The 13,269-nt window shown below is 33.5% G+C and overlaps 1 protein-coding gene across 1 annotated transcript; it reads right to left on the bottom strand.

The window, feature by feature from the left end:
- Positions 1–5,937: 5,937 nt before the first annotated feature.
- LOC136210684 (uncharacterized) lies at positions 5,938–13,044 on the bottom strand. Its single transcript, XM_066002058.1, has 12 exons — positions 12,671–13,044; positions 10,994–11,112; positions 10,800–10,906; positions 10,617–10,704; positions 8,339–9,350; positions 8,164–8,218; positions 7,926–8,007; positions 7,302–7,382; positions 6,912–7,016; positions 6,772–6,821; positions 6,458–6,584; positions 5,938–6,181 (listed from the first exon to the last, which is right to left on the bottom strand). The coding sequence occupies exons 1-12, from the start codon at positions 12,849–12,851 to the stop codon at positions 6,095–6,097; spliced, it is 2,094 nt and encodes a 697-aa protein (XP_065858130.1). The 5' UTR covers positions 12,852–13,044; the 3' UTR covers positions 5,938–6,094.
- Between the last annotated feature and the right edge of the window lie 225 nt (positions 13,045–13,269).

Raw genomic sequence — 13,269 nt, 5'->3', positions numbered from 1 at the left:
TCAAGTTCACATCTTGTACTTCTATGTTTCGCGAATCCGGATATTTGTGCATGTGTGCACGCTTGTGAAAATAGATAAACGGTTGAGATGATGATGGTTACAATGGATGTGATATAAAGTCTAGGATAAAACATATTATTTCTTAATTACACACATAATTCTAGAGGTTGTATATCTCCAATGAGTATACATCGTTTGAGTTCTCAGTTGTATGCTGATCACACGAGCTATTTGTGAGTATGAACAAGACAGAGTAATGGAGTATGTTTCCGTTACGTGCGAGTGAGAGATATAGGAATAAATGGAGTAAACGGGTCTGTTCCATTTACCGACCCATTTATTGGCCGCCCGTAACTTGATATGTTAGGGTTTGACCTTTAGTTTTAGCCTAGTATAGCTATGAAGGCTAACCCTAACACCCAAAAACACTGTATACACTAGTTTACCCTGGGCAAAAAATCAGAGACTGCACAAAGGCAATTCCTTTGTTCTCTCTCCCTGTAGCCGCCCCATGTACTTGGTGTGCGCTCTTAGTTTGTGGAACAATGGAGATTTCTCATCTGGTGTAGTAACCTCCTAGATCGGTGATACAAAGCCAATATTACTTCCGTTGTTGTTCAAGTGATCTGTGTTACAAGAGGTAAGTCTAACAGATTTATTTATTGATAATTCTGGTTCATTACCTGCCTTTTTGAGATTAGAGAAATCCATTATAGCCTTGATTGAAGAAAGAAAAATCATATTAATTATTAGTTAACCAAAGAAAAATAATTTGCAAGATACCTATTTGTTAAGACACAAAAATGACTAACCACCATATATATTATATGTAGGTATAGAAGAAGGGGGTGGGGTCCAGTAGTAGCTAGTTAACAACAAACCATAATATATGATAGGAAAATTTCAACCGTTGATTAGTCTTATTCACATTTAATAAACAACTACTATGATAGCTTTATTTCTTTCTTTTCCATGTATAATTATTCAAATTTTGAATAAATGATAGTATCTTATTATATGTATATGATAATGTTTAATGGGGGTATATGAAAGCCTATATAGATAATCTAATGATGGTAAGTCTGTTTTTCCTTTTTCTATTTTAGGGAGAAAAACAAAAAGGAAAAAGAAAAAGAAAAAGAAAAAGAAAAAGAAAAAGAAAGTGGTTAGGAAAAGTATTATTGGAGAATTGAACTTAAATTAAAAAAAGAGTTGAAGTTAAGCAAAGCAACAAGATAAAAGGGGAAAACATTTTTGTATTTTATTCATTTCTTACTTTTCTTTTACGTGGGAAATTTTTGTTGCGTTCAAACCAAGAAAGTATTTTGTCTAATTATGCTCATATCACTTTCTTCAAGTAATTCTTCTTATTATTATTAGCTAATGTATAATTATCTTCATGGACTGAGTTGGGTCGGACTCAAGTCGGGTCCATCGGGGTTTTTATCTAAAAATACTCAGTCCAAACCAAGTCCAATCCGTTATTAATTTAAGCGGATTCAGGTAGGACTGGTCTCGGGTTCGAAAATCAAATTCAACCCATATAAGCCCACTTAACTTAACATGTTGGTTGAGAGCTTACCTATGACCCTAAAGGTCATGGGTTCGAATCACATGGTGGGATGGGTTGATGGTTTTCCTTTGTCTTTAATGTAATTTTCTTTTGTTTAATGTAAGTGCGTTGCGCACAACTTTTAAAAGAAAAAAAATATGTATATATATTTATAATTTTTAATAATAAAAAATAAAAAATTATGCTTAAAAATAAATATTAGTATATAAATATATAAATTTATTAACTAATATGGGCTGGACCAGCCCGTGCTATTTTTAAAAATCTCAAACCCGCCTAAAAAATAGGCGGGCTTTAACGGGCCTGGGACTAAGGATAATTTTTTGGGTCAAATACATGAATATCATAAATAACTACAAAATTACAACTAAATCATATTATCAAACTTAATTCTTAATATGTCATTATTTTCTATATATTACACAAAAAAAATATGATTTTACACCATAATTTAAAAATTCTAGACCCAATTCATAAATCCTAAACCCTAGAAAAGATATTCTAGATACCTAATTTTTAAATTCTAATCCTTAAAATATATTAAAAATGTTAATTTTACTAGTTTGATATAATTCAAAATCATTAGTTGACATAGTTGTAAATAATTTTTCAAATCTGAATTTCTATGTAAATCTCCCTAATTTTTTTATGTCCAAGTCCGGTCCAAAGGACACGGGTCTGGGCGGGTACCTGGGCCGTGAACAGGTCTAGTATACACCTAGATTCCGAATGACTAAATGAATTTGGTCGTTCACCTTTATTAAATCTAAATTTTAAGATTCTAATAAGTTTAAATCTAACGGTAAATAGGTCCAATATAAAAATCTAGTTAGATCAAGAGAATTGAGGGAGGAAAAATTAGAAACTCTTTATTGAAAAGATATCAATTATTATCGTTAACCTATTTATTTATTTATGAGAGTAAACTCTATACCATAAGTGAATAGAAGTTTTTTTTTTTGTTTTTTGATAGAGTGAATAGAAGTTTAAGCAAAGTAAAACTTTATTTCCTATCACCCTCCTTTTAAGTTTTAGCAAGAACAAAAACAAAAATGAATCCTTTCAAAAGATGTTTTGTGAGAGCATCGATTACCTAATATTGAGTAGGCATATAAAGTACAAATAACAATTATTTTGCAACCTAATCCACATAGAAATAAAATCAACCTCAAAATGTTTATTTCGTTTATAATAAACAGGATTATAATAAACAGGGGTGGAGACTGATAGGGATGCCATGGAGCCCCATCCCCAATCTCCAAAATCACCTTATCAACAATGATTTTGACCCTGTAGTTAGTGTAAAATGCCTTCCGCAGAGTAATCTGTATTCACTACTGATTATAAATGTGATGACCAATTAAATTATTAGTTTAAAGATTATCGCACCAAAGTCATAGAGAGCGAGGAAAAAGGTAGCTAAGTATCCACAACAAAATCTGTAACCAACTAATTTCAAATGCACAGGGGAGTAGGAGAAGGGTGTACAAGGTGCTCTCCCGCACAGGCCCCAAATTTAAAAGGGCCCAATTTTTTTTATTATACAAATCTAAATAAATTTATTATTATTAATTATTACGTGAAAAATTAAGTAAATGTTAATTTATCCAGAAAATTAAAGCTCTAAGAGTCTTTTTTTATAGCTCTAAGAGTCTCAAGAGGCCCAATTTATTATTATTATTATTATGCAATATCTAATTTAATTATATTTATTATGTTAAAAATCAAGTTAAAAGTGTTTTGGTGTTTCATTTTGTAGAAACATTATATGAAAGTATTATTTTTTTAATGAACATGATCCAATTTTTTTCATTTAGCACAGGGCCCCGAAAATATTTAAGACGGCCCTGCAAATGCACCAATTGCTAAAGCTCGATATTCTATCACGGTAAAAGAATGTGCATTTGATTTCCATGAGACTAAATTGCATCCCGAATAAACCGGATAGCATGTTATCAATTTTCTTTCATTAAGACGGTATGCCCAATTTGTGTCATTTTAACCATGAACACAAAAGGAAGAATCTTTTTGGAGGAACAAACCTTCGATTGGATACTAGTATTGGATAGGTAGAGCAACAAGCTAACAGATCATTTCTAAATTGGCATGCAAATTATTGTGTTGAATTAGCATTGACTTGCTAATTCAAAAACGACATGAATACTTAAATTATTATTAAATCTTTTCATGTTTTTACATGTCAACTAAATTAAAAAAGTTCATTTAAGAGTATCACCGGAGATATAAAATGTCTCTTGAACTTGTCCAAAAAGCTTGATTGTTCCTAAACTTTTAAAGTGTTCCGATAGCCCCCTTATCTTGTTTAAAATATTTTGATAGTCCCCTCACTTGATTAAAATGTAATCAATTAATGATTTGGTTGCAAAAAAGTAAGATGCATGCGGAAACTATGTTGCAAGCGCCTTGGAAAAGTAAAACGACCAAGATTGGGGCTTGATGTTCTAATACAGAGAGGAGAAGTTTTAGAATTGAGCAATTAAAAACTTCATTTTTAATATATTTTAATCGATTTTATGAATTATGTAATAATTTTCCCAAAGCGCGTGCAACACACTTTTTCACATAGCTTACTTCTTTGCAACCGAGTAGTTAAACTAATTATATTTTAAGCAAGTTGATGGAAAGATCAGAACATTTTAAGCAAATTGAGAGAGATATCATGACACTTTAAAAATTCAAGGATCGATCAAACTTTTTGAACAAGTTCAACGGGCAAATGATGTGTTAGACCTAGATTTTAGATCAAAATTTTAGATAGTTAAAGTTAAACCGTTAATATAACAAAATGAGATAAAAATATGTAAAAGTAATATTATATCATTCCCCCTAGTTTGGCAGGGACTCCATTGTCTTTCTATTTCCGAGGCATTCCATAAGTATAAGCCAAGTCGTTCTTTTTTTAGCAGACTCTGTTACCCCTCTATTTTATAAAGTCTCAATTAAACTTGATAGTAAAATTACATATGATTTGTTAACACAACACAAAATGAACAACAACCCCATTGGATTCCCACGATTATGACACAATATTTTCCGGAATGAGTTTAGATTGATTCATTTAACACTAATCCGATAATTAACATGAACACGGAACTAACCCGATAATTATCACCTCTAAGTGTACTTGATAATGTAGACTTTCACTACTCAAGGTAAGATTGGTTGGAAAACGTCTAAGTCAGCACGCTACTAATGATTTCGAAAAGCCTTTTATTAGCACAACTAGTACTACCATACCATCAACATTTGGCATCTTTAGCAACATGTGATCTCAGTGAACATGACTAACCTATCTTGTCTATGAGGTTCCCTTAAAGTAGTCTCGACATCTTATCTCGTCCAAGTCAATGGTAACTCTTTTATGGTTTTGGTAATCTATGTTGACGCAGTACTTGAGTTTTTAAATTGCTACATCTCAAAGGCATTGAATTGCTACACGACACTGGCTTTCTAAGGTCAAAATCAATTGATACCTAGAACACATAATCTTCAGATAGTTTAAGAAAGCACCTAGTCAAGATCTATTTTTCCAGTAACAATAACATTCAGCTAAAACCCCATCACTGATTCAGACTAGGCCACTGAAACTAAACCAGGAGATCAATCGCAAGTTTCTGCATCAGGGAAGATGCCACAATCATGGCTAAGCAGAGATTAACATTACTATACATTATCTCTTCTTAGCTTAGCTCACGCTTTGCTCATCAGCTGAGCATTTTTTACCCTACTGAATTTATATAAATAGGATTTCCTGTTCATTTTCAAATGATAAAGAATAGAATAATTAAATTTAAATTCTCTCATAATTCTGTAATTGTGATAATGATGAAAAGTTGTATTGAGTCAAAATAATGTCATAGAACATTATTAGGCCGAAAGGGGGTTATTGGATGAGGTGAGGTCCACAGCTAAATCCATGCAGAAATTACTAGCATATGCCGATAACTTGATAGGAAAAGACAATGAGAAAATGAGAAAAGAGCTCCTCAAAATATAAAATCGAAACTGCTTTTGTCCAATTGTTCCGCCATATCAACATCAGAACAGCACTTTGAAAATAACATGTCACATGGCTTTTCATGCGTATCCTAGGCTTTACCGTGACATGAATAGGCTATTTTTACAACAGAACAGAATCACATACCTCATCTTCTGCCCCTCCATTCCATACAAATTCCACTCACTTTTTACTTCAAAACTACTCACAAACAGAACCATTTGTTGTACAACCTTTGTGAGATAACAAGACGTATGTATTGTCTTGCATATAATTCCAAAATTAGAAGTTGCTTCTAGGGGTAGTTATAAATGAGAGAAAGTGACATCTCACAAGAAAAACGACAGGTCTAGTAATATTTTTCAATTTATATACCTATATTTATTTGTTTTTTTTTTTACAATAGAAAACCTGATCATGCTGGTTACCGGGGTTTATTAATGTCATTGGTAAAGTTATACAAACCATTTACACTAGAGACTTCCATGACTCCTTCAAGCAAATCACATCACAATACACTTGTCTTTTGATTTTGCTTCAGGTCTGGGTGACGAAGACGAAGACGGATATTTCCCGCTATTTCTTGGCACCTGCAAAAAATCCATGTGGCTACTGTTAATATTTTATTGGCTATCCAGCTCATTAGAGATTAAAGAGGTTTAAATCCTGGACTTGCTCAAGTATGCAAGTAAAAAGCCAAATTAATCGAACGCGTCTTGAGATTATTTATTTTTCATTTACCTTCTTTGAAAAACCATCATAATCCTACAACTACATGTTATTAAAAACCAATGTTGAAGGAACAACTAACATTAGGCAATTCACACAATATTCAAACATCCAAGTGTAATGCTTCAACAGCCTACCTGGGGACCTGTAACCAGTCTCGAACTGCCAGTAGTAGCAGGTTGCTGCGAATTATGGCGCGGCGGCGGGGGCTGTTGCTGTTCAAACTCCTGTTGTTGTAGAGCTATTGCAAGTTGCAGATCAGAGCTGCCACAACATGAATTTACAACTATAAATATTGATTGAACTTGAGACAAGCTATCATCGAAGTAAAAGGCAAGAAATTTAACAAGCTAAAAAAATGTATAGGAAGATGCATTAGAAATAATCTACTCTGCTATGAGTTCTTTGACAAATTACTATTGATCAAACAGACCAAAGTCAGAGCAATTACTTTATGTCCAAGCCTGCTTCTGCTGCACTGTCAATGCTGGCAATATAGTCCTGAAGAACATAAATCCAATATAAAGTTTTACTACGGATAAGAAAACTAGAATGTTCGAACATAATTTTGACAAAAGAATAAATACATACAGCAGTATTGGTCATGGCATTGTGCTCATCCCATGCATCATTACCATGATTTTCCACCTTGAATTCTTTAAAGTTGCCTGTCATGAACAGAGTATCCCCATTGACCTAAAAAGAGAATAATTTTGTGAGGATATAAAGGAAATATAGTGTGAAATAGAGAATTGAAGCCATCATGGCTGTATTATGCTTTGAGTTCTTATTAACGAAAGAATAAGGTAAAAAAATTCCTCAATATCTTCAATACCTAATGATTTAATTCCAAAATTTATTTTATTTTTGTTTGCACAAATAGAATATCTTGGTTTTGAGTGGAACCCGGATGTGTGAAATCAGAGACCAACAACAAAGACATGTCCCAAAAAGAGATGTTTATAAATAATAACAATTTACCTCATTTAGTTTCTCCCACACCAGATCAGGCTGATTTAAGTAACCTTGGTCTGTAGCTAAAAGATAAAGTTCACCATCATACTGCAAATCAAATGGCAGTAAATACATTATACACTGGGAGTTAAAAAAAAAATACAAAAGAAAACTAGAATCAAAATATTTTGGATAAGTTAAAAAATCCTGTCCACATATGTGAAAACCCACAATTGGCTGCTCTCTTTTTTACAAGTGAATCAGATAGTAAATTTTTCAAAAGGAAGAATACGGACCTCATTACCTCAAGTTAAAGAAACTATCTTTTAAAACGTCTAATACAAAATGTAGGGGAATTTCAGACCATGACCCCATATGCCGAGAGCTAAAAGTTTAATTACATCAAAAGATGGAATGAGCAAGGAGAGCAGAACATTTTAAAGGCAAAAAACTAAGGTAATGAATTTTAAAACTTGACCTTAAATTTGTTTTTAAAAAAAAGAGCTCGTGCATGAAAGTGTGAAGAAAGTTAGAAAGGCTTTTCTTCACCCTACTACGTTTCCATATTGGTAAAGTAAAAATCATTATGTTTGGAAAACCAGAATCAACAGTACAACTATACTGCAAAGCACAATCACATTAGCAACTAACCTTAAACATGGTGCTGAAATGATTATTACGGAAAAACACACAAAGCTCACGTTCTTTGAGCCCATCTTGTAGGCAAAAAAGGCTGCACAAGAGGGAAAAAAGAAATATATCTACATCCAAAACAAAAGAAAAAGAATCCAATGGCTGCATAAAAGAACTCACGCAATCCACAGAAAGTGGGAAGAGGAAAATCCTGAGTAAATTAAAACATTCTACAGCCAACAATTGGGTTACATACCCATAAAAAGTCAGCTGACTAGCACTATTCTTCAAAAAGTTCCTTATAAGCTCTCCTGTAGTGAATTAAAAAAAAAAATGAATGTGTTACAATTAAAATAACATATATAACTGAGCACATGTACATCAACAGTATGACTGATAATAGATAAAATTCCATGACGTGATGAACTCACCCTGCTGTGGAGTGATTTCAACCTTTGATCCCACAGTTTTATCACCTTGTTCTGCTAGGATTACCTCGCCTTCATACATAGGCTCTCGGTCCTCATAAATCGTAGTTCCTGGATCTAAAATGCATTCTTCTCCTTCATAAATGGGCTCACTTCCATCAACACTTGAGGTAAATGCATCTGGTACATCTAAACCATGGAATCTACCACTAGATGAATCTGACTCCGGGTTTGGTATCGAGAACCCTGATACTTCTGCTGTGTCATGTTCAATTAAAGTATCTTCCGGTTCATGACTATCAGATATGGAGATTGATGGAGTTTTAACCATCTCATCCACAGGAGTAATATTCATGTGGTCAACATCTAGAGATATTAAATTTTTTCCAACAGATTGAGGCAGTGCACCTTCATTGTTTAATGTCTCAACAGCGCGGTTTGAAGTTACATCATTGCAAGAACTATGTTCTGTTGATTCTGTATGAGTTGACTGAACTAGGTGGTTACAGAATTCAGTCTTTGAGGGAGAACATGTCACTTCCCCCGAGAAAACTTCCAAAGATACTGGATGATTATGATTGTTATTCAAGGCACTATCACCATTATCAATGCTAGTATTCCCTTTTAATGTATCTACAGAATTTTTAGGCATAGCCCCCTCTGAACATGCATCTTCATATGGACCAGCAGATACAACTCCACTAACATCACCCGTCGAAGTGGGTGGTTCAGACTCTGACATTTTTAATGCCCTCAGTAGCTCTGCTTCTTCTTCTAAGTCACCTTTCCTTGGTTCGTGATCAGATATGGATCGAGGAGAATCAAAAGATCTAGTTCTGGAAAGTGAAGGAGAAGGCACACCCAGAGTTGCAGCAGTAGCAGCAGCAAAATCAACAGAATCTTCCTCAGGGCTATTCTTATTTTCACCTTCCATAACTTGTGTTTCCAGGGCAACAAGGTCCCCAGTAAGAGCGTTATAGGACTTCACCCCAACTGCATTGGCAGTATCATAATCCTAGAACATGTGCAAAAGCGAGATTGGTCAGCTTAAAGAGTAGATGATAAAATCAAATCAGGTTTGCATAATTGCACAACATTTTACAAAATTCAGGGCATAAAGGAGAATCATGAAAAAATAATTATGTCTTGCAAACTACAAATTTTGCAAACATTCGTAAAAGCATTCAATAAAATCATATTCGCTGGCACCAAATGCAAAATTACGAACAACTATTCAAACAAGGTAATTTAATAATACAAACACAGCAAAATACATACAAAATATCAAATGAATAATCCTTTTTGAGATATAACATAACTAGTAAGATCTCTCAAACAAAGACAATAGGAGAGTGCTAGACATATGAAGACAGTATCCATCCAATCAAGAGGCAGCTGAGCTTTGACATTGGAACTTGGTAGGTAAAACTAGAATTGCAAACCAAATACTTTCCGTCTCTTGAGAATATCTAAGCCGAAGGCAATAGAAAAATAATAATAAGGGTCCCAGAGAAGCAAAACCAGAAATGCCAAAGTAGGCCCTAAGTCCTAGGCACAGGCATGTCAGTAAAGCCTGCAAGTTGGTCTTCTTTAGGAGATTCCTTTTATATCCAAAAAAGCTTTTTACCTGGCACAATCTATGTTGAACAACTACAATCAAATGGAAGCAACGAAGTTAATAATTTCAGGTAAGGCAAAGCTTGTTGACATCGTATAGAGAATTACTGATACACAAATTCTTTGTTCGTGTCATGTTTGCTTAGTATAATAGAAGCCACAACCGGAATAGAGACCTGCATGCATCATGGGGGACATTAAGGAGAACTAGACATGAATAGGTAATGCTACACATCTTCCCAGTTTGAATGGAAGTAAACTATAAACAGATACAAGATGGAAAAAGAAAAAGAATAAAAAGAATGCATACACAATCAAGAATAAAAAGGTTACCAACTTAAATTTAAAACACAAATTGATGCCAAGATTCCAAAACAATAAAAACTTCTCATATAGAAGAGCCCAAAAATTTACCTAAAGAGGAGAATAAAACTGTTATGCAAGTGCAAGCAAATAACCAACATTCCTTCATTTTCACTACTTAAGCTTGGTTAAAACCAACAGCACAATGAGCCACAAAAGCATATCTAAGACGATATGGTATACTTTTTCGTATCACGAACCAAATTTCCCAAAGTATCAACAAGACACTGATAGTACTAAAAACAGGCAGAGTTCAACTTAAATAGCACAAAATTATAATTGGAGTTTGAGAAGAGCATACTTGAGGATCAACTATCCAACCATGATAGAGAGGGATGTCAAGCAAATCAAATATTGCACATTCTGGGGTGAACTCGAAATCATCTATCCTGCAAGTTCCAAGCACATTTGTTAAAATAAGACAACACGGACACAGAGCCCAAGAAGTTGCATCATGCATGGGTACAAGGAGGGAGAGTACGACCTCCTAAATTTTATATTTACATCTATCCCGGTTGCTAGACGCGGAAGCAAATCAATAGCATCTGCAATATTCTGCTGTTGGTTTTCAACATAACCTTCATCTTTATTCTACACAACAAAATGGCACCATAACTAATTTAATCGAACAACTACATAACCTTTTATGCAAAAAAGAAGGGAAGTTTTGGTTCTTACATTAACATTACTGTTGGAATCAATCAAGCGTTCCGCAACCAGCGATAATAGTTTCTCCTGCGAAACTTCAGCTATATCTGGGCTCAAATTTAGATTGTTCCTCAACGAAAGAACATTACCTATCGCAAAGCAACATGTTGACAATCAAATAACAGAGTTCTAATTCTAACACAACCAAACAAATAGGCTTTCTATATATATTTATTGCACAACTCATGTTTAAATAAAATACTCCTCCAAAATCATAATTAAACAAAAATAACAAACAACAATGCTAACAAATTAATATTTACTTCTTGAAATAAATGACATGAAACTTGCATTATATAAGATTGCTGGGGAGAACCCCAATAAGTAACTAGGAATAAATATCAACAATAAGCACATTGACACAAAAGAGAAAGTACTCTACTGCTTCTTAGTTAGCTTGCATGGGCTATATATCTCACTGTTTTAAAATTTAAAAGCATTTACAAATCAGAAGCAAAGAAGAGGTTCACTAATCAATATTTCATTTTCCTCTGAAACTAATCAGAATTGTGGATGAGATTAGAGGTTTTCCACATAAATTGCAGGGACATTTAAATAAACTGGACTTCAAATCTTATGACATATCAAACTTGTGTTTATTTTCTTAGGAAATAAGGAAAATGAAATTCAACTATTTTATTCTAAATAATCATAAACTCAAAGTAAAAACCACTTTCACAGTGCACATTACAAAACATCTATTTGGACGGGTTTATACTTTTATTAATCCATAGTAAAGAGTGGAGGAAAGAAGAAACTGTTATCTTAGAATAAAATAAAAAATCTTACAACAAAAAATAATTCCACATTTAGTGTAATCTTAAAGCTACAATTTGAAGTTCAATGCTTCTTTTGGTTCTCAATGCAACTACAACAAGAAAAGAAGTCATCAGTAAGACTTTAAACAAAAATCCAAGTTCTTGTTTATGACAATTTCCAATCACCCGTGCTCAATGAAGTACCTAATTTTTGGTGCTAATACATCACCATTTAAAGCATGGGAATCATTTTCAATTAATATTTAGGTTTAGCGAAATGCATCCAAATCAGCAACAGTACAAGTAAAGAAAATGCATTATCAAACAAGAAATTGTGATAAATAGGCTGAATCCATGCCTATAAAGAAACAGAATCAAAACTGAGAATCCTCAACCAGTTTTATCTTCCTCAAGGAGACCACCATTGAAAATATTAAAAGAAAAAACTATTTGGACAACTCAACTATATAAAAGAAAACTCAGCACCATAAACTGTTACTCAAATTGCCAAATCAACTAATAAATTATCCAATTGCCATATCTTACTTCTGAATAAATAAATAGCGAGTCTAAACAACCAATCAAACTTCATCTAATAAATCAATTTCCACTAATTACCTAAATCACTATACAACAATCTCTCCACTTCTTAGGAAGAACATTTGCAATTTCCGAAGGTCACATCAATCCTAGGTCCGTGTATAAATACACAAACCGAGCAAAACGAGTCAATACTATGTAATTCATGCATATGTTCCATGAGCGAAACAAATTATTCAACCTAAACATAGCAGTCAAAATTTTATTTCCATTTCTCAATTCAGTTCTCTCTAAAAACTTCAAAAACAAATGAGAAACCCTAACAAGAAGCCAAGTGAGAGATAATTACAGATAGCAAGAAGAGGGCAAGGTCCATTGTCATTTTGAAGAACAATAGGAGTAGTTCGGCCTAAAAACTGAATCGTCTTCGTTTTATGTAGGCACTCTTTTTCTTTCACTGGCGCCGGCGCTGGCGCTGGCGCTTGTTGATTCTGTTCTTCGGTGGATGAAGAAGTGGAAGCCATCTCCATGGGAGTTTTAAAAGAAGGCTTGTTCAATCTCCAGAAAACGCGAGTTAGGGAAAATCTTTTGGCCTGCCAATACCCAAGATTTTATAATAAAATCAGATGCAGAAATGGAGAAAGGGAGAGAGGATTATGAGACTTTTATTACTAATCATTTTCTGTTCGTCGGTAACAACCAAGTCGTTTGGCTAATTGGCTTATCTGTTTTGCAATTGTTATTACTTCTCTTTTTCACCGTGTGTCTGTTTTCCTTTTCACATTGGTAATTACGGGGTAGTGTTAATTACCGAGTTTTAAACTCAAACTAAATAAATTTAGTGTCAATCAATCTAATCATAATTTGTTTGCACGTAGCATGTAATTTTACTATTAATTTTATTTTAGCCGTGATATTAAAAAATATTAAACAAAGTAAAAAAAAAAA

This window comes from Euphorbia lathyris, chromosome 1 (genome assembly GCF_963576675.1).
Source record: "Euphorbia lathyris chromosome 1, ddEupLath1.1, whole genome shotgun sequence".
Taxonomy (NCBI): Eukaryota; Viridiplantae; Streptophyta; class Magnoliopsida; order Malpighiales; family Euphorbiaceae; genus Euphorbia; species Euphorbia lathyris.
The sequence above is the reverse complement of the archived record's forward strand: the minus strand, read 5'-3'. Positions and strand labels throughout refer to the sequence as shown.